This window comes from Marmota monax, unplaced genomic scaffold (genome assembly GCF_021218885.2).
Source record: "Marmota monax isolate L192 unplaced genomic scaffold, Marmota_monax_Labrador192_F-V1.1 WCK01_AAM20220418_F8-fsc00004, whole genome shotgun sequence".
Classification (NCBI taxonomy): domain Eukaryota; kingdom Metazoa; phylum Chordata; class Mammalia; order Rodentia; family Sciuridae; genus Marmota; species Marmota monax.
In genome coordinates, this window is record NW_026692881.1 from 29,260,082 (window position 1) to 29,281,789 (window position 21,708).

The 21,708-nt window shown below is 33.6% G+C and overlaps 1 protein-coding gene across 3 annotated transcripts in view; it reads left to right on the forward strand.

The window, feature by feature from the left end:
• Atrnl1 (attractin like 1) overlaps window positions 1–21,708 on the forward strand; it is a 725,103-nt gene that overhangs the window by 28,367 nt on the left and 675,028 nt on the right. For all 3 annotated transcript variants that reach the window (XR_009227328.1, XM_058581325.1, XM_046450211.2), the window contains 2 exons: window positions 13,232–13,406; window positions 18,016–18,103. Coding sequence is in view for 2 of the 3 variants with exons in the window: in XM_058581325.1 (XP_058437308.1) it covers window positions 13,232–13,406; window positions 18,016–18,103 (263 nt within the window). In the remaining variant the exon portion in view is untranslated. The remainder of the gene's footprint in view (window positions 1–13,231; window positions 13,407–18,015; window positions 18,104–21,708) is intronic.

Below are 21,708 nucleotides of genomic sequence, written 5' to 3' on the forward strand. Positions count from 1 at the left end.
AGCACCCTTAACCATGGTTTACAGATTGCCTTCAAAGCATGGAGACTTAGCTCAGGCTGTAGTGTACTACAGAATGGGTCACTTAAACAACATACATTTATTTCTTACATTCTGGAGATTTCAAGTCAGATCAGTGTGCTGGCATGGTCTGGGTAGGTTATTTCAGGTAGGAGTGGTAGAAAATTTTTCATGGATATGTTTTTATAAAAAGATGGTGATATCTACATTTAAACACAGCAAAGACTGTGTTTAAATGTAAATATCAATATTTAATTTTTAATCAATGGATAAGCCTTTATATGTATGAAGTATTCTCTATGGTTATTTGTGTTTATAATTAATATTCAGTTTGTTAATTTATATTTTTAATCATTTTGGTGACAGAATTCTGAAAGCAACAAATTAAGACACTAATTTTCCTTAAACTTAAAAATCATATTCATAAATCTTATTCAATTCATAAATTTATTAGTTTGAGTAAAAATAAAGGTAATCTACAGAGTTTGTCTATAAACCATTCCTTCTAATGTGGTAATTGCTGGAAGCTACGTAAAATGATTTAGTAACAAAGCAAGAATTTTGATTGTTGTTTCATTCTGTGTAGAAAATTAGGTATATTTAGATTACGAAATAAAATAAAAAATATCTTTAGGATCCCATTTCCTATATTAATAATATTTTGTTTAAGTTAATTACATTAATAAATTATTATATTAGTTTCCTAGAAATGTTATAATAAATTACCACAAATTTGGTGTCTTAAAGCTGTACACATTTATTAAACTCTTGCTATTTTGGATGTCAAAAGTCTAAATTAGTTTCACTATGCTAAAAATTCAGCTTTTAGCTGGGCCTCATTTCCTTTGGAGGGTGAAGGAGAGAATCTGTTTTTTTGACTCTTCAGCTCCTGGAGCTACCTTCTTTGCATTTCTTGGCTCCTTTCCATGGCCTCTGTCTTCAGATCCAGCAGTGTAGCATCAGGGGTCACATTGCATCCTTTGTGTAGTCAGAGCTACCTCTTATTTGGACACTTCTTTTTAGAATCCATTCAGTTAATCCATGATAACCCAGCTCAAAATTCTTAACTACATCTGTAAAGTTTCTTTAAGGTAGTATTTATGAGTTAAGATGATGAGGAGACCTAGCTATCCTTGGGGTTGTTATTTCGCTTAATGCAGACTTGCTTTGCAATATTTTACTTTAAGGCAGACTTAGTAATTATACTGGTGATTTAAACACATCTGTGAGTCTCAAAGGTTTTTCATGATATTGTTCTCTATCAGATTCTTTTCTAACTAATACTCATATATTGTTTGGCTGCTTCTAGATCTGTGCCTTTGGTTGGTAGTCTGTTTTTAACTTTATATTTAGAAATCATTTCAAAGTTATAAAAAGTTGCAAGCCTACAGCAAGAATACTATTGTAATGCCCAGATTTGCCTATTGGTAACATTTTACTCTATTTGCTTTATTATCTTCAACTTGCATGATTTAAAATAACTCCACATTTATTTTTTAAAAAGGTAGAATAATCACAGTAATCTATGTATTACTTATATAATATGCCCATGATCATTTTTCTCTTCAGTTAAATTAGAGGTTGATAAATTTTTCTGTAAAAGGCCAGATAGTAAATATTTTTGACTTCACAAGCATATCGTCTGTAGGGTCGCTATCCAACTCTGCTGTTTTTGTGCAAAAGCAGCCATAGATAATGCTTAACTGAGTGAGCATGGCTGTTCTCTAATAAAATTTTATTTCCAAAGACAGGTAGTGAGATACATTGAGAGTTAATTGATTTCTAAGTGATTTAGAATTATAATTTGCTTTTTTTTTTTTTTTTTTTTTACAAAAAGCAATAAAGATGGTTTATTGCTTTGCTAGCAAAGGAGAAACACAGAGGACTTCTGTCCCAGGGCCTGTGATTCTGCCCATCATGGGGAACCAGGGGGCTTATAAAGAGGAGATTCAAAGACTACATTCTATGTGTGTTCTCTGTTTAAGTTGTAATTTACTTGTTAATTTGGGAGATAGTAATTTTTGAGATCTTCTGGTGCCATCCCCAATCTCTGAATTACTTCATTCCTGTGGTAGGTGTGTGTTCAAGGGATTTAACTCTGCCTAGGATAGGGAAGAAAGGTAATCCTGTTTCCCCTGAGATTAGGGAGGAGATTAGGTAGAGAGGAAGAGAAAGAAACATGTCTGCTTTAAGTTGCAGTGGCAGCAGGGGCTACATTCAAAGTACAAAGTGGACTGCTATTACATTTACCCACCGTCAATTTCTGCATTCCATTTTTATGCAAAAATGGGCAATGACATCTCCAAGCTGCTTCCTGCTGAAAGAGGGCCAAGTTGGAGGAAGTGACTCAAAGTCCTTATTCTCTATCAGGTGGGGCATGGATGGTTAAGGGTATTCAATATCACAGCAGTGCAGAGGTTCACAGTGGCAGATGGCAGGTGATTGGACAAGGCTTATGTAGGGCAGGGATTATGCTAAGATGACAATAAATAAGACAGCAAAGCATGACCTTATCAACACAAAAGCAATTAGAATTTTAGACATATGTCTGTAAAACTTGCTTTTTTTCTATTTTTGGTTTTGAGGATTAAACTCAGGGCACTCAAGCAGTAAAGTACATCCTCAGCTCTTTTTTGTATTTTATTTACAGACTGGGTCACTGAATTTCTTAGGGCCTCTCTAAATTGCTGAGGCTGGCTTTGAACTCATGATCCTTCTGCCTCAGCCTTTAGGATTACAGGTGTGTGCCACAATGCCCAGCTAAAATTTACTTTTTAAAGAAGCAGTTCGTTTGATTTCTCTGATTAGTGAGAAATAGTTCATAGTCTTTGCACCCAGGAATAATAAAGTTTTAATTATCCAATTTAAAAGACTATGTCTCTGTCAAAGAGATAATCTGTTTTTGTTTGTACCTGAAAAATACAAATCCATGTAATGTATGCTCAAAGATCTTGAAGATGAGTACATGAATATATGGGTAGGTTCACAAATGAACAAGTGAAAACTGGGCAACCATTTTTTAATCAGAATCTGCTTCAAAGTTTTAAAGTATTGTGACTAAATGATAATGTAGAACTTACTGATACAAGCAAATTGAAGATTAGCTGTACTGCCACTTGATGGCACCATCAGCATTTGTGTTGACAATATTAAGTTGGGGAAAAGTAGTATTCCTTATATAATATAGGTAAAAATCATACAACTAAAATGTATTAATATTTCTGTGAAGAGTGAGGGACAAATATGCTATATTGTATGAACTAAAAAGCTTTGTAAAAAGTGGAGTAAAGAAAAATGATAAGAGAATTATGTTGTCAAAATAATAAGTGTGCTAAAATTATGTAAAAAGTGTTCTGTAAGAGTTAGTTTCATTTTAAACTGGGAACAAATTAGTTAGAGCAAAACAACCTATCCCCATCATATTAAGTACAGGCATATCTTCATGATACTGGAGGTTTGTTGCCAGACTGTCTGAATCAAGTGAGTATTGCAATAAAGTGAGCACACAGATTTGTTTTCCCTGTGCACATAGAAGTTATGTTTACACTATACTGAAAATGTACATACCTTAATTAATTTAAAATACTTTATTGCTAAAAATTGTTAAAAATCACATGAGCCTTCATTTGAATTGGAATCCTTTTGCTGGTAGAGTGTCTTGCTTCCTTGTTGGTGGCTGCTGACTGATCAGAGTCCTGGTTGCTGAAGGTTGGGGTGACTGTGTCAGTTTCTTAAAATAAGACATCAGTGAAGTTTGCTGCATCCATTGACTCTTCCTTTCATGAAGGATTTTTCTGGGGTATGTGATGCTGTTTGATATCATTTTACTCACAGCAGAAATTTTTCAAAATTGGAAAGTGGGCTGCTGCTTTATCAACTAAGTTCATGTGATATTCTGTATCCTTTGTTGTCATGTCAGTGATGTTGACAGCATCTTCAAACAGGAATTGATTTCATCTCAAGAAACCATTTTCTTTGCTCATCATAAAAATTTAACTCTTACTTTGATAAAATTTTATTGTGAGATTGCAGCAATTCAGTTATATCTTCAGGCTCCACTTAGAATTTTAGTTCTTTTGACATTTCCACCACACTTGCAGTTGCTTCCTCTACTGAATTCTTGCACCCCTCAAAATCATCCATGAGGGTTGTATCAGCTTCTTCCATATTCATTTTAATGTTGATATTTAGGTCTCTTTCCAGAAATCTTGAATATTCCTTATGGCCTCTGGAATGATGAATTATTTCTAGATTGTTTCTTATCTATTTTGCTCAGATTAATCAGAGGAATCACTATCTATGGCAGTGGTAACCTTACAAAATGTATTTCTTAATAATAAGACTTGAAAGTAAAAATCCAGCCTTTGATCCATGGCTGCATAATGGTTATTGTGTTAGCAGGTATGAAAACATTAATCTTGTTGTAAATCTCCATCAGAGCTCTTGGATGACTAGGTGTATTGTCAATAAGCACTCATATTTTAAAAGGATTCTTTCTCTTTGCAGCAGCCATTTAAAAAAAGTTTTATTCTAATTTATTATGTATGAGAGGAGAATGCATTACAATTCACATTACACATATAGAGCATGATTTTTCATATCTCTGGTTGTTTACAAAGTGTATTCACACCATTTGTGTCTTCATACATGTACTTAGGGTAATGATGTCTGTTTCATTCCACCATCTTTTTTTACCCCCTTCCTTCCTCCCTTTCCCTCCCTCTCCTTTGCCCTATCTAGAGTTTGTCTAATCTTTCCAAGTTCCCTCTCCCAATCCCACTATAAATCAGCCTCCTTATATCAGAGAAAACATTGGTATTTTTTGGGGGGGATTGGCTAACTTCACTTAGCATTATATTCTCCATCCATTTATGTGCAAATGCCATGATTTTATTCTCTTTTATTGCTGAGTAATATTCCATTGTGTATGTATACCACAGTTTTTTCATTTATGCATATATTGAAAGGCATCTAGTTTGATTCCACAGTTTAGTTATTGTGCTGCTATATATATATTGATGTGGCTGTGTCCCTGTAGTATGCGGTTTTTAAGTCCTTTGGGTATAGACTGAGGAGAGGGATAGCTGTGTCAAAAGGTGGTTTTCCAAAAAATCTCCATACTGCTTTCTAGATTGGCTGCACCATTTTGCAGCCCCACCAGCAATGTATGAGTGTGCCTTTTCCCCACATCCTCACCAACACTTATTGTTATTTGAATTCTTAATAGCTGCCATTCTGTTTAGAGTGAGATGAAATCTTAGCATAGTTTTGATTTTCATTTCTCTAATTGCTAGAGATGTTGAACATTTTTTTCATGTATTTGTTGACTGATTATATATCACCTTCTGAGAAGTGTCTGTTCAGTTCCTTGGCCCATTTTTTGATTGAGTTATTGCTTTACTGGTGTTTAGATTTTTGAGTTCTTTATATACCCTAGAGATTAGTGCTCTTTCTGATGTGCATGTGGTAAAAATTTGCTCACAAGCTGTAGGCTGTCTATTCACTTCAATTATTGTTTCTTTTGCTGAGAAGAAGCTTTTTAGTTTGAATCCATCCCATTTATTAATTCTTGATTTTAATTCTTGCACTATAGGGATCTTATTAAGGAAGTTGAGGCCTAATCTGATATGATGGAGATTTGGTTCTACTTTTTCTTCTATTAGACACAGGGTCTCTGGTTTAATTCCTAGGTTCTTGATCCATTTTGAGTTGAGTTTTGTACATGGTGAGAGATAGGGGTTTAATTTTATCCCGTTGCATTTGGATTTCCAGTGTTTTCAGCACTATTTGTTAAAAAGGCTATCTTTTCTCCAATGTGCATTTTAGGCACTGTCGTCTAATATAAGAAACTGTGATTATTTGGGTTAGTCTCTGTGTCCTCTATTCTGTACCATTGGTCTACCAGTGTATTTTCGTGCCAATACTATGCTGTTTATGTTACTATTGCTCTGTAGTCTAGTTTAAGTTCTAGTATAGTGATGCCACCTGCTTCACTCTTCTTGCTAAGAATTGCTTTGGCTCTTCTGGGTCTCTTATTTTTCCAGATGAATTTCATGATTCCTTTTTCTATTTCTATGAGGAATGTCAATGGGATTTTGAATGTCATTATACTTATCTAAAGCATTAGATATGTATAATGCTTTTGGTAGTATGGTCATTTTGACAATATTACTTCTGCCTATCCAAGAACAAGGGAGATATTTCCATCTTCTAAGGTCTTCTTTAATTTCTTTCTTTAGTGTTCTGTAGTTTTTGTTGTAGAGGTCTTTCACCTCTTTTGTTAGGTTGATTTTCCCAAGTATTTTTTTTTTTTTGATGCTATTATAAGTGGGGCAGTTTTTCTCATTTCCCTTTCAGAGGATTTGTCTCTGATACACAGAAATGCCTCTGATTTATGGGTGTTGATTTTGTATCCTGCTACTTTTCTGGATTAATTTACTAGATATAGAAGTTCTCTGGTGGACTTTTTTGGGTCTTCTAGGTATAGAATCATATCATCAGCAAATAGTGCTAATTTGAGTTCTTTTCCTATCTGTATTCCTTTAGTTTCTTTTGTCTATTTAATTGCTCTGGCCATTGTTTCAAGAACTAAGTCAAATAGAAGTGGTGAAAGAGGGCATTCCTGTCTTGTTCCAGTTTTTAGAGGGAATGCTATCAATTTTTCTCTTTTAGAATGATGTTAGCATGGGGCTTAGCATAGATAGCTTTTACTATGTTAAGATATGTTTCTGTCATCCCTAGTTTTCCTAGTGTTTTAAACATGAAGGGGTGCTGTATTTTTTTGAATGCCCTTTCTGCATCTATTCAGATGACCATATGGTTCTTATCTTTAAGTCTATTGATGTGATGAATTACATTTATTGATTTCCGTATGTTGAATCAACCTTGCATCCCTGGAATGAACCCCACTTGATCATGGTGCATGATCTTTTTGACATGTTTTTGTATTTGATTTGCCAGAATTTTATTGAGAATTTTGGCATCTATGTTCATTGGAGATATTGGTCTGAAGTTTTCTTTTTTTGATGTATCTTTGCTTGGTTTTGGAATCAGGATGATATTAGCCTCATAGAATAAGTTTGGGAGTGCTCCTTTTTTTTCTCACTCCTGAAATAAATTGAAGAGTATTGGTATTAGTTCTTCTTAACTGTCTTTAAAGGTCAATTTTATTTATTTTTTTCAAAGAACCACCTTTTTGTTTTATCAATATTTTTAGTTGTTTCTTTTGTTTCAATTTTATTGATTTCAGCTCTGATTTTAATTATTTCTTGTCTTCTGTTTTTGGTGTTGATTTGTTCTTCTTTTCCAAGGGTTTTGATATGTAATGTTAAGTCATTTATTTGTTGACTTTCTTTTCTTTTAAGGAATGAACTCCATGCAGTGAACTTTCCTCTTAGTACTGCCTTCATAGTATTCCAGATATTTCGATACGTTGTACCTATGTTCTCATTCACCTCTAAGAATTTTTAAATCTTCTTGATGTCTTTTGCAACCCATTGTTCATTCAGTAGCATATTATTTAGTTTCAGGTGTTGGAGTAGCTTTTTTTTGTTTATTTTATCATAAATTTCTAATTTCATTTCATTATGATCTGATAGAATACAGGGTAGTATATCTACTTTTTTATATTTGCTTTGTGACATAATATATGGTCTATTTTAGAGAAAGATCCATGTGCTGCTGAGAAGAAAGTGTATTCGTTCATTGAAGGATGAAATATTCTGTATATGTCAGTTAAGTCTAAGTTATTGACTGTATTTATTGAGTTCTGTGGTTTCTTTGTTCAGCTTTTGTTTGGATGATCTATCCAGTGGTGAAAGAGGTGTGTTACAGTCACCCAGAATTATTGTGTTGTGGTCTATTTAACTCTTGAACTTGAGAAGAGTTTGTTTGATGAATGTAGATGCTCCATTGTTTGGGGCATATAAATTTATTATTGTTATGTCTTGTTGATGAATGGTTCCCTTAAGCATTATGAAATGTCCTTCTTTATCCCTTTTGATTCAATTTGGCTTGAAGTCTACTTTATTTGATATGAGGATGAGGATGGAAACCCCTGCTTGCTTCCGAAGTTCATGTGAGTGGTATGATTTTTCCCAACCTTTCACCTTCAGTCTGTGAATGTCTTCTCCTATAAGATGAGTCTCTTGGAGGTAGCATATTGTTGGTTCTTTTTTCAAAATCCCAGTCTGCCAGTCCATGTATTTTGATTGGTGAGTTTAGGCCATTAACATTCAGGGTTATTATTGAAACATGATTTGTATTCTCATCCATTTTTGTTTATTTTTGGTATTTAACTTAACTTGGTTTCTCTTTTTTTATATATTTATTTTTTAGTTGTAGTTAGACACAATACCTTTATTTCACGTATTTATTTTTATGTGGTGTTGAGGAACCACACCCAGGGTCTCACATGTGCGAAGCAAGCGCTCTACTGCTGAGCCATAACCCCAGCCCATGGTTTTTCCTTTGATTAGTGTGATTCCTCCCTTTGCTGATTTTCATTGTTGGTTTTCAGTTCTTCATGGAATATTTTGCTAAGGATGTTCTGTAGTTCGGGCTTTCAAGTTGTAAATTCTTATATCTTTTGTTTATCATGGAAGGTTTTTATTTCATCATCAAATCTAAAGCTTAATTTTGCTCGATATGAGATTCTTGGTTGACATCCATTTTCTTTCAGAGCTTGATACATGTTGTTCCAGGATCTTTTAGTTTTTAGGGTCTTTGTTGAAAAATCAGCACATAATCTAATTGGTTTCCCCCATATGTAATCTGATTCCTGTCTCTCGTGGGTTTTAATATTCTCTCCTTATTGTGTATATTGGGCATTTTCATTATAATGTGCCTTGGTGTGGATCTGATGTGATTTTGTACATTTGGCGTCCTGTAAGCCTCTTGAATTTGGTTTTCCAATTCATTCTTCATGTTTGGAAATTTTTCTGATATTATTTCATTGAATAAATTGCTTATTACTTTGGTTTGGAACTCTGTTCCTTCCTGTATTCCAATAACTCTTAAGTTTGGTCTTTTTATGCTATCCCATATTTCTTGAATGTTCTCCCCTTGTTTTCACTGTGTTGTCTACATTCTTTTCAAATTATATATTTTGTCAGAGTTCTTGTCTTTCAAGTGGTCTAATCTGTTGGTGATGCTTTTAATTGAACTTTTAATTTAGTTTATTGTTTCTTTCATTTCAAGGATTTCTATTTTTTGTTGAACTTCTATCTCCCTATTGAAGTAACCTTTTGCTTCCTGTATTTGTTTATGTAGCTCTTTGTCAAAATGATCTTTTGCTGCCTGTATTTGCTCTCTTATATCATCCTTCAATTTGCAGAACATTTTAATCATGTACATCCTGAACTCCTTCTCTGTAATTTCTTCTCCCCATGGATTCTAATAAGGTGGTATCTTGATATGTTTGGGACACTCTCTTCCCTTGTCTTTTCATACTGCTTTTTTTGTCTTCCATTATAGCACTGTGGATCTGAGGCATTGCTGTTTTTACCCTACAGGCTTATAGTGCTCCTGTAGGGATCCAGTACCTCTCCTTTGAGGTGAAGGACAATGTTATCAGATCCCAATATAAACAGTATACACTTTAAAAACAGATGTTTGCTATTAAGATGTTTACAGTTTGGTCACAATATATACAGAAATGGTGAATTCAATTATTATCTACAATATCCTCAGCAGGTTTGTAAAAGAGTTTACAGTTTCTGATGGTGGACAAAGTACTGAGGGTGAGGAGTAGGATGATATGCTGAGGAGGTAGAGTTGTTATATTGTTGGAAGTGTGAAAGAGAAACCTAAAGAGGAAGATTAGTAACAGGAGAAGGGAGAGGAAGTACTTTTGGGTAAACAAGTAAGTGGGAAGACAGTAGAGTACATAAAACAAGCACACATATATATTAGGAAAAAATAAGCAAGTGTTAAAATAGTAGAAATTGGTGGGATAAAAGAAAAAAATATACAACTTTAATATATTATATATATTTAGAGGATATTATTATATCTATTTAGATGTCTCAGTCCTCAAAATCCTAATTCATGCAAAGTACTTGGTTTCACATATGTTGGGAATGTGAGCGCGAGAGAATAGAGGAGAGGAAAAAAAATCTTTAAGGAAGAAATAGGATTGTTTCGGTTGGAGATCTGGATCTTTCCTGCTTCCTTTCTTATCCAGTTGGTGGGATCGTCTGTTGTTAGCTGCCATGTCTGCCCTTAGGATGGTGAAGGTAACCAGGGTGTCACTAAGCCAGGGTAGTGGCTGCTGGGGAGAGAGGTGTTGTCCCCATTGAAGATGGAGATGAAGGTGACTCAAGATGGAAGCGCCTGCTTTCAGCAGTGGGCTGTCGGGTTGTATGTGGTGGGGGAAGCTGAGTGATGCTGTTGGACTATGAGTTCAGAGAGGAGCTCTTGTGTCCTGCAGTGTGTGGCTGTCAGCTGACTTCAGAGCCTGTGTGAAGTTCCTGGGTGCAGGCTGGCCACTGCACATGGGGGACTATCTCTGTTGCTGTAGAGTCCCAAGATTGCGGCGACAGGAGAGCCCTATGTTGGTAGATGGGGGTCCGCACGGGTGTGATGGCCGGAGTTCTTGCATGTGGGAAGCTGCCGGGTGTCCTGCATTGGAGTGGTTTTGGTGGGTGGCCAAAAGTTCTGCTTGGGTGTTGATGGTGCCCACTGGGGTACCTGGTAGTCCTGTGTGGGCTAGTTGTAGGGAGACCTACTCTGATGCTTTGGCCTGGAGCCCATGGCACTGTGGCTGTGATTCCCTTGCGGGAGCAGGAATATTGCTTGCGGAGAAGCAGTGTTCTCATTATTTGAGTCCCAGGTCATGGAGCAACACAGAGTGTTGCCTCCCTCTTGCCCGCCATCTTGGATCCTCCCTTTGCAGCAGCATTTTAACAGTAAGCTTAACATGTTCAGTAAATCATGTTGTAAACAATCTACTATTATCTAGGCTTTGTTGTTCTATTTTATAAAGCACAGGCAGAGTAGATTAGTTCAAATTTTAAGGGTCCTAGCATTTTGGAAATGGTAAGTAAGCATTGGTTTAAACTTACAAGTCACCAGCTACATTATCCCCTAGCAGGAGTCAGCCTGTTCTTTGAAGCTTTGAAGTTAGGTAATGACTTCTCCTTTTATCATAGCTAGTTATTTTGGATAAATTTACTGCAGCTTCTACACCAGGACATGCTGCTTCACCTGGCCCTCTTATTTTATAGAGATAGTTTCTTTTCTTAAACTTTATATACTACCTTCTACCAGTTCCAAACTTTTCTTTGTCGCTTCCTCACTTCTCTCAGCCTTCATGAAATTGAATGGAATTAGGGCCTTATTCTGAATCAGGCATTGGTTTAAAGGAATGTTGTGGGTGGTTTGATCTATTCAGACCCTTAAAATTTTCTCCATATCAGCATTAAGCCTATTTGATTACCATTCCTGTGTTCACTAGAGTAGTACTTTGAGTCTTCTTCAAGAACTTTTCCTTTGCATCCACAACTTGGCTGATTAACATACGAGGCCTAGCTTTCAGTCTGTTTCAGTTTTAACATACCTTCATCATGCTGCTTCATCCTTTCTAGCTTTCAATTTAAATTAAGAAACACTAGACTCTTTCTTTTACTTGAATATTTAGAGGCCATTGTGGTATTATTAATAGACTTATTGTTGTATCAGGGAATAGGGAGGCCAGAGGGGAGGGAGAGAGATGGGAGAGTGGCTTTTTAGTGGAGCAGTCAGAACATACATAACATTTGTTAGTTAACTTGGCATTCTCACATGGGTATAGTTAGGGTGTCCCAAAACACTTATAGTAACATTAAAGATCATTGATTACACATCACCATAACAGATATAATGAAAACAATTTGAAATATTGTATTACCAAAATGAGACGTAACTATGAAGGGAGCACATAACATTGGGAAAAAAAGGTACTGAAATTGACTTGCTCAATGCAGATTTGCCATAGACTTTCAGTTTGTAAAATAGGAAATATCTGCAAAGTGAAATAAAACAAAGTTATGCCTGGAAAGTTAATTTTGTTACTTTTTAAAAGTTTTTTGTATACAATTTATGAAACTAAGTGGATCTTATCTTTTATAAAATAAGTTGAAGCCCAATGAGTTTATGTCTACTCTTTAGCACATTTTAGTCACATTCAAATAATTTGTGAGCTCACTTTTGATGAAGATATATTTTCTTCAAGAGTGTTCTTTCCATTGTATTTAATTGTAGTTATTTTTATTTTTACTTTGAGAAACACTAATTAAGCTAATGTACATTTTATAGATGAGGAAACCAGGAGTCCTGGGTAACATTATGAATATGGATTAAGATACAGCTATGTTTTCAACTCAGTTATGTTCAATTATAGTATTTGAAATTATTCTATACTAATTGATAGTTTTGGTTTTTGTATACATAATCATTTTTTTTTTCTTTGGGGATATGCATTGTTAATAATGAAGCTAAGCTGGGTATGGTAGCTCATGCCTGTAATCCCAGTGATAGGGAGGCTGAGACAGGAGGAGGATCACAAGTTTGAGGCTAGCCTTAGCAACTTAGTGAGGCCCTATGCAACTTAGTGAGACCTAGCCCCAAAATAAAAAGGTCTGGGGATGTGGCTCAGTAGTTAAGCGTTCCAGTTTCAAATCACAGTACCAAAAAAAAAAAAAAAAAGATGCTAAGAAAAACGTAATCTTTATATTTGTTTAATAGTTTATAATTTGCAAATACTTTCATTTTCATATTTTAAAAAATTATGGTAACCCTTGGAAGTAGATTGTAATTTTAATTTAATGGATGAAGGCTCTATGAAAGGTAAACAGTTTAGCTTAAGATCACACTGCTAGTAAGTGCCAGAAATAGAATATGAGTATATTGTTTTTCAATTTAAATTCTATTAGCATACTAAAGCAAATCTGAAATTTTATATATTTTAATAACTTTTTTTGATTGTGTTATTTATTTAAACATCTTCATGTCTGATTTTTGTCCCTTCTAGGCATTATATTTGCTGTTAGTAGTTTCCTTGCACATTATATTGCAGACTTTTTATTGTTATAAGTTACATTTGTTAGGATGATGAACATCAGGTTCTTAAATTCTCTTAATCTGTGCAGTCTGCTGTTTTTTATAATCTGTATCTCATTCTATAACCACAGTTCTTTGTTAATCCAGTGTGTTGTTTGATTTTTTTCTTCAATAGGTCCTGATTGCTCTTTCAATGTTCCTTCTACTGAGTCTTATTGGATTCTACCAAATGTTAAACCCTTCAGTCCTTCTGTAGGTCGGGCTTCACATAAAGCAGTTTTACATGGGAAATTTATGTGGGTGATTGGTGGATATACTTTTAACTACAGTTCTTTTCAAATGGTCCTGAAGTAAGTACTTATTTTAAGATCTTCACAATTTTTATTTTTAAACTGGAATTTCTTTCTGTCCAAACATATAAGTGGTTATTTTGTAATGCTGTCTACTTGCTGAGTGGGACTGATTTGAGACTGTATGAACTGTTGTCTGCAGTTAATTATTTGTTATTGAGCATATAAGTTTGTTTTGTGTAGTTATTTCACTTTTTCTAAAACATTTTTAGTTAATTTTATGTAAGAAAATGCTACATAAAGGCAGGAGGTCCCTATGTTCAACATAATAAATCTTGCTTTTTACTTTTCCAGAGTAAAGTGTAATTGTAGATATAAAAATACTTTTGCTTTTTTCTGTATAGTTTATCTGAACTTTTACTTAGTTGGTACTTTATAAATGTTTGTTGGGATAACAATGCCAGCATTATAAAACAGATCATTTACTAACAGGGCATGCATGATAGTATTGTTCTTTGCATGATTGAGTGATAAAGGGAACCACATGGATGGCAACTTTATCTGATTTCCTTTAAAGCCGATTATTGTATTTAGTAAGCCCTTTAATAACAGAATAGAAGAGGAAATACGAAGAATCATTTGATTATCAATGTCACTTTCAGTGTTGATATTTGTAATATGTAATAATTGGCATAACTTGGGTATCAACAAGTCAGAACTGGCCCTAGATGATTTATCATAATGGTGTGTACCCAATAGAATTATCAGTTTTTGTATATAAAGATACAGGACTGCCAATTACACATGAATTTCAGAGAGACAACAAATAAAATTTTAGTGTAAGTGTGTGTGTGTGTGTGTGTGTGTGTGTGTGGTTTTGTCCCAAATATTGTATGGTCATACTTATGCCAAAAATTATTTGTTAATTATCTAAAATTCAGATTTAACTGGGCATCCTATATTTTATTTGCCAACCCCACCCTTTAAATATGTTAGCCCTATTAATTTTGAAGATTTAAAAATTCTGAGTATAAGAGGAGTTTGCTTTAAAACAATGATTGAGTGTGAATAGAATTAAAGTATAAAATAAATTCTGGAGAGAGAGGAAGAGTTGTAGTAAATATTTAAATGAAAAATTAGAATTCTGTAGCACAATACATGAAGAATAAAATACAGCTAAAAATCTTGAGAGTTGCTGGGATAAAAATGAATTGTTAAGATATGAAATGACCCAAAGAAAATAGTGAGATTTAAATGTGGAAACTAAAAGGAAATGAACTATTATTTTTACAAAAATGAAATGCCTACAAAATAGTTTGAACTTTAAATTAAAATTGTGTTATTCCCAAAGTTGAGTTATGACAACAAAGTTGTCAAAGGAACATTGAAATCTTACATGTTCTATGCAAGTTGAATAGAGTGTTTCAAATTAAGTGATGAATATTATGATATTCTCTTAAACTTGTATATTTTCCATTTGAACCAGAGAGTTTAACTTTTTTGTATGTGTATATAATCTGGTTCTTGTGGTTACAGTGTTTATATTATCTCTATGTACATGTAAAGATATAAACAATAAATATATATAAGCATATACATATATATCTAAGCTTATATGGTTATAAGCTATGAATATCAGATTAGAAATAAATTTGTTGCTCTTTTTACAGGTTAGAGAATATTTTTCATCATTCTGAATATAGTTCAAGTGTAGGTAAGGATATTTAAAAAGCTTTTAGAAGTGATAGTGTCAGTTATAATTTGATTTATTTTCTAGAGGAGACTTTTTTTTTGGGTGCTAGGCATTAAACCAAGGGCTCTATATATGCTTGCCACACATTGCCACTGAGCTGTATACCCCAGCCCTAGAGTAGAATTTAATTGGGGTATAGATGTTACATTTAAGACAAAAGCATTCTGTAAATAATGTTAAAGTTCTGTATAGTGTATATTGAAATAGAAAGATACTATTTTAAAGAATACCTATTTATTAACATTAATGAAAATTGACATGTATTCCTGAACATAACACACTTTTGAATATTTACCATGTACTTGGTACTTGGGATGTATTAGTGTATATAAGTGTCCTTATCTTTGTGAAGTTAATGAGGAAAGACTGGCAATGAAAAGATAAATCTTCTTATTGAACTAAATTATGTACATGCAAATATATTCATAGCTAGATAGAGAGGTAGGTAGATAGCAGGATGAGTTAATCTGGAATGCCACAGAGGAGGGATCACAATTATAAATATAGCGGTCAAAGTAGGCTTCATGAGAAAGGTGAAAACTAGGTAGGGTCTTGGAGGAGGTCAGAGTATTGGCACTGCAGTAATTTGTAGGTGCATAAAGGAGCCAGACCTGGGCCTCAAGGAAGGAGCTTTTTGAAGTATTTGAAAAGGAACAAGGAGGCCATGTGATTGGTGTATGTGAGAGGGGAACATGAAATTAGGATAATGGCAGAGATAGATCATGTAGGTTGTTTTAGGTTTTTTGGGAGGTTTTTTTGTTGTGTGTGGGTTTTGTGTGTTGCCTTAAGCTTTGAAATAGAGTCATGGTAGCCACACACAATGGCTTCTAAATATTCAAGTGAAAGGAAGAGTCTCCTGTCTCTTGATTTAAATTGAAAGCTAGAAAGGATGAAGCAGCATGATGAAGGTATGTCAAAACTGAAACAGACTGAAAGCTAGGCCTTGTGTGCTAGTCAGCCAAGTTGTGAAAGTTCTTGAAGAAGACTCAGAGTGTTACTCTAGTGAACACAGGAATGGTAATCAAATAGGCTTAATGCTGATATGGAGAAAATTTTAGGGATCTGAAGAGATCAAACCACCTATAACATTACATTCTTTTATTCTCAACTGTTGAGAATTTATGAGATTTTGGAGAAAGAGTAGAAAGAGGGATTCGGTTAAAATGGAATTATTAAAGGAATGAGTTTTAAAGAAGACAATGAAGAACTGAGTCTGAGACTCCATATCATTGGAAGATTGGGGATAAGAGGAGAACTCAGCAAAGGACTGAGAGAAGTGACCAGTGAGATGGGAAAACCAAAAGAATGCAGTGTCTTTGAATGCAAGGGAAAGAGTACAGGTTGACTACAGAGTAAATAAAGGTGTCAAATGCTGATGATAAACCAGGTCAAAGAAAATGAGGACAGGAAAGTGACTGTGGATCGGACATGAGGAAGTTGAATTTACCAAAAACAGTTTTCTCTGCAGTGGTGGGCCTGACTAGAGTTAGTTTAAGAGAGAATGGAAAGATAGGTGGGGGTGGGAACAATAAAGGAATGGGGCTGCATAAAAGCAGGGTGGTAGCTTGAAGGGTGAGTGAAGTCAAGTGATTTTTTTTTAATAACACAATATTTGTATGCTGATGGCAGTGATCTAGTAAGAAAAAGGGTGATGTAGGGAAGAGATGAGGGGACTCCTGGAGTGTTGTGGGATCTATGCACAAGAAACAAGAATAGCTCATTTATAGCAGGGATCAGTGAGTTAGGGCCCAGGGCCTGAGACCTAGGAAAGGATTTTTTTTTTTTTTTTTTTTTTTTTGCATTTTAATAGGTTGTAAAACATATTCTGTGAAACCAATGTGGCCTGCAATCCCTAAAATATTTATTGTCTGATTCTTCATAGAAATAGTTTGCCAAGCAATAACTTTCAGTAACAATGGGAAGCAGCATGTTGGCTGCAGATGCTGATAGGCAGGTAGATTTGGTGGTAAGTCTCTGTGGGAGCTATATCTTGGCATATTTTGTCATTTATGTCTTATCTTGTAATTCAAACTAGGAAACAATGCTGAAAACCATTTTGGTAACCTTTCTTGTGAAGGGACAGTTTTTTGCTTTGCCTGATGAGTTAGAGAGAACAGTTTATATTGATCTTTTTGAAGGAATACCCTGTTTCTTGGCTTGGTGCTTCCTCTCATATGTGTTGGCAAATCAAAATTTGAGGGTAAGCCAGGTATGGTGGCACATGCCTATAATCCCTGCTACTTGGGGAGTTGAAAAGGGAAGTTTGAAGCCAGCCTGGGCAACTGAGCAAGACCCTGACTCAGAATTTAAAAAAAGGAAATGTAGCAGCTCAGTGGTAGAAAACTTCTGAGTTAAACTGCCAGTACCACCAAAAAAAAAAAAAAAAAAAAAAAGGTTTGAGTTTATACTACTGTACTTATTTTACAGAATTCAAAAAGTTATCAGTGAGCAAAGTATATTTTTGCAAGGAAATATATGCTTCTTGGTTAATTCATAAGCTAACTTAAGCATGTATGAAGAGTAATGTGAATTTCTAAAGTAAATGCCTATTGTAAAAATGGAATTTTCATGTACTTCCAAGAAAGCTGGCTTTTTAAATTTAAAAATATAGAATAACTTACTATTTTTTAGGTTAATTGGTTGAAATTGCTAAAGGTAACTAGACAAATTAATTTTAGTATTGAATATTCTACTCAAGTTTATATACATTTAAGTGAATGAATCTAATTTAGAGTAGGTATTTCTTGACTGAAGTTTTTATTAAAAATTTTTAATATGGCATTTGAAATTATGAGTTTACTGTAATTATTTTTTAGTTTTATGAGAATTTAGATACAAATGAAGAAAAGCATATGCAATTCATAAAACTGAAAATCAATCTTAATTTAAGAAGTTATTTTATTTTCTTATTTTTAGTTACAATTTAGAAAGCAGTATATGGAATGTAGGAACTCTGTCAAGGGGACCTCTTCAGAGATATGGACATTCTCTTGCTTTATATCAGGTATGGCTCTGCTTTTTAAGTTAAATTTTTTTTTCCCTCAGAATTTACCTTAGAGTAGAAAGTCTCAAAATTCAGATTTATTTCAAATATCTAATGAGGATAGTAGAATCATAATGGATCACAATTATTTAAGATGTCTTGGACTTATATTATTTTAGGAAAAGAGTAGATTTTTAATACATTTGAACATGTAAAGAAATAAGGATTGAGTTTTATACATGGCTTTATGTCTAATCATCAGATTAATCACTTTTTAAAAATTGTGGTAAAATACATAAAACATAAAGTTGGCTATTTTAAGTATTTTGAAATGTAGAGTAGTATTAAGTACATTCACATCATTGTGTAACTATCACCATCATTGTCTCTAGTACTTTATTCATCTTGCAAAATTGAAGCAATAACTCTTCATTCCCCCCTTCCCCCAACCCTTAGAAACTAGCAGTCTACTTTGTGTCTGTGTGAATTTGACTATTTCAGGTACCTCATGCAAGTGGAAATACATAGCATTTATCCTTTTGTTATTGGCTTAGTTCCTTGAACATAATCTCTTCAGCATTTATCCATGCTGTAGTGTGTATCAGAATGCCCTTTTAAAAAACTGAATAATATTTTGATATATGTATATATAACAATACTAATATATATGTATATATAACAATACTAATATATATGTATATATATACATATATACACACATACACATGTGCACACACATATACATACATATAACAACCACGTATTTTAAAATTCATCTGTATGTTGATAGACTTTTAGATTGCTCCCACTTGTTGACTTTTGAGATTAAGATATGTGTACCTACAACTGAGTCTCTGCTTTCGGTACTTCTGGGTGTATGCCCAGAAGTGGAATTCCTGGATCACATGGTAATTCTTTCAGGTAACTTTTTCAGGCATTGCCATATTGTTTTCTACAGTGGCTGCACATTTTACATTCCCACCAGCAGTGAACATGGGTTCCAGTTTGTCCACAGCTTTCATAACACTTAATATTTTCCAGTTTTGTTTTTTAATAATAGGCTCCTTAATGAGTACAAAGTGTTATCTCTTTGTGCTTTTGATTTTGTTTACAGAATAACGGTGATGTGTAGTTTTTAAGAGCTTATTGATCATTTATATATCTTCTTTGAGAAAAAAAGATATATAAATATAAATTCAAGTCTTTTACAATTTTTTAATAAGTATTTTTTGTCCTTTAGTTTTAGGAGTTTTTCTTATGATATTAACCCCTTAACAGATATGATTTGCAAATAGTTTCTCCTCTCCTGTGATGTGTCTTTTTGCTCTGTTGACAGTGTCCTTTGATGCATTTTTTGTAATGGTGCTGGTATTTGAACTCAGGGCTTTGTCCATGCTAAGCATATTCTTTACCACTGAGCTGTATCTTTTTTTTTTTTAATATTTATTTTTTTTAGTTTTCGGTGGACACAACATCTTTATTTTATTTTTATGTGGTGCTGAGGATCAAACCCAGCGCCCCACGCATGCCATGTGAGTGCGCTACCGCTTGAGCCACATCCCCAGCCCACTGAGCTATATCTTTAACTTAGTTTTGTGATTTTGATGTAGTTTAATTTATCTATTTTTTTCTTTTTGTGTGATATAAAATAAATCTTTGCCAAATCCAGCATATTAAGATTTTTCTTTAAGAGTTTTAAAATTTTTGTTCTTATGTTTAGGTCTTCATTTCATTATGAGTTAATTTTGTGTGTGGTATTAGGTAAGGGTCTAGTTTCATTTCTGTGTGTGTGAGTAGCTGGTTTTCCTAGCATCATTTGTTGAAAAGAATATTCTTTTCTCTTTAAATGGTCTTGGCACCCTGGTCAAAAATCATTTGACCATATATGTGGGGGCTTATTTTTGGGCCTTTTATTCTCTTCTTTGATACATGTTTGACTTGATGGTAGTACCACACTGTTTTAATTACCATAGTTTTGTAGTAAGTTTTAAAGACAGAAACTATTGAGACTTCCAACTTGTTTTTGTGTTTTCAAGATTGTGCTTTAGCTATTTAGGATCCATTAAAATTTCATGTAAATTTTAGGGTAGAGTATTATACCAATAAAAAATATTAGTATCTTGATAGAGGTTGCTTTTGAATCATTTGTTTTTATATATTTGTGGGATTCATGAATTTAACATGATTAATAAGACAAGATAATTTTCTGGCATCTATTTTGAACTGGAAAAGATATGTTTTGTGGTCTTTGATTAGGCCTTTCAGTTCAGAATTAATTTTTTCTGTACTTAGGCAAAATTTTTGAAAAATACAGGAGTAATATAAAAAACAAAGTACTATTTTTTCTATGCATGTTTTTAAAATAAAATATTACTTTATATGTATGTTTATTATATATATTTATATACATACATACATATATATGTCTCTTTGTCTGCTTTTAGTTCTGGGTTTTGGTTTTTGGTTTTTGCATTATTTCCTTTTTGTAACAGCTTTACTGAAATAATTGATATACCATATAATTCACTTTTAAATATAAAATTCAGTGATTTTAGTATATTCAGAGTTGTGCAACCATCTCTTGTAGATTTGTGTAATGTCTCAGTAGACTTGTGTAATCAATTTTATAACATTTTTATCACTTCAAAAAGCAACCTTATACCCTGTAACTGTTCCCTCAATTTGTTTATTCTCCATAGTCTTTAAGCAATCATAAATCTTTTTTCTATTTCTAGAGGTTAGTTTATTGTGCATTTTGTATGAATGATATCATATATCATGTGACTTATGATTGGCATGTTTTACTTTGCATGATAATTTGCAAGGTTTAACCGTGTTGTAGCATATATATCAGTACTTTGTTACTTTTTATTACTGAATAATATTTCCCTGTATGAAAATATCACATTTTGTATATCCATTCATTAGTCGATGGACATTTAGATATCAGATATGTGAATATTCCCTGTATCAGATATATGAATATTTTCTCCCATTCTGTGAATTGTTTTCATGATCTTGATGGTGTTATTTGACTGCAAAAGGGTTTTATTTTGATAAAGTCCAATTATGTTTTTCTTTTTTAGTAGTTCTTTGTGATTTTGTTATCATATCAACCTATTGTCAAATCCCAGGTCATAAAGATTTTGTTCTTTTGAGAGTTTGGTTCTTAAATTTTTGAGAGTTGTTCTTTTGAGAGTTTGGTTCTTAAATTTAGTTCTTTCATCCATTTAGGGTTAAGTTTTTTTTTTTTTTTTTTTAAAATATGGTGGCCATTAAGGGTTCAGCTTCATTCATTTTTATGTGGCTTTCTATTTTCCTAGCATTATTTGTTGAAGGTACTGTTCCTTCCCCTTTGAATGGTCTTGGCCTTCTTGTCAAAAATCAGCCAGGCACAGATTTATCAGTTTATTTCTGGACTTTCAGTTCTATTCCATTTATTTATGCCAATACAACATTATCTTGATTACTTTTTGCTTTTATAAGTTTCCAGGAAGTGTGAGTCCTCCAATTTTGTTCTTCTTTTACAGGATTATTGTTCCATATCTCTTGCAATTCCATAAGAATTTTAGAATCAATTTGTCGATTTCTATGAAGAAGGCAGCTGAAGTTTGGACAGGACTTGT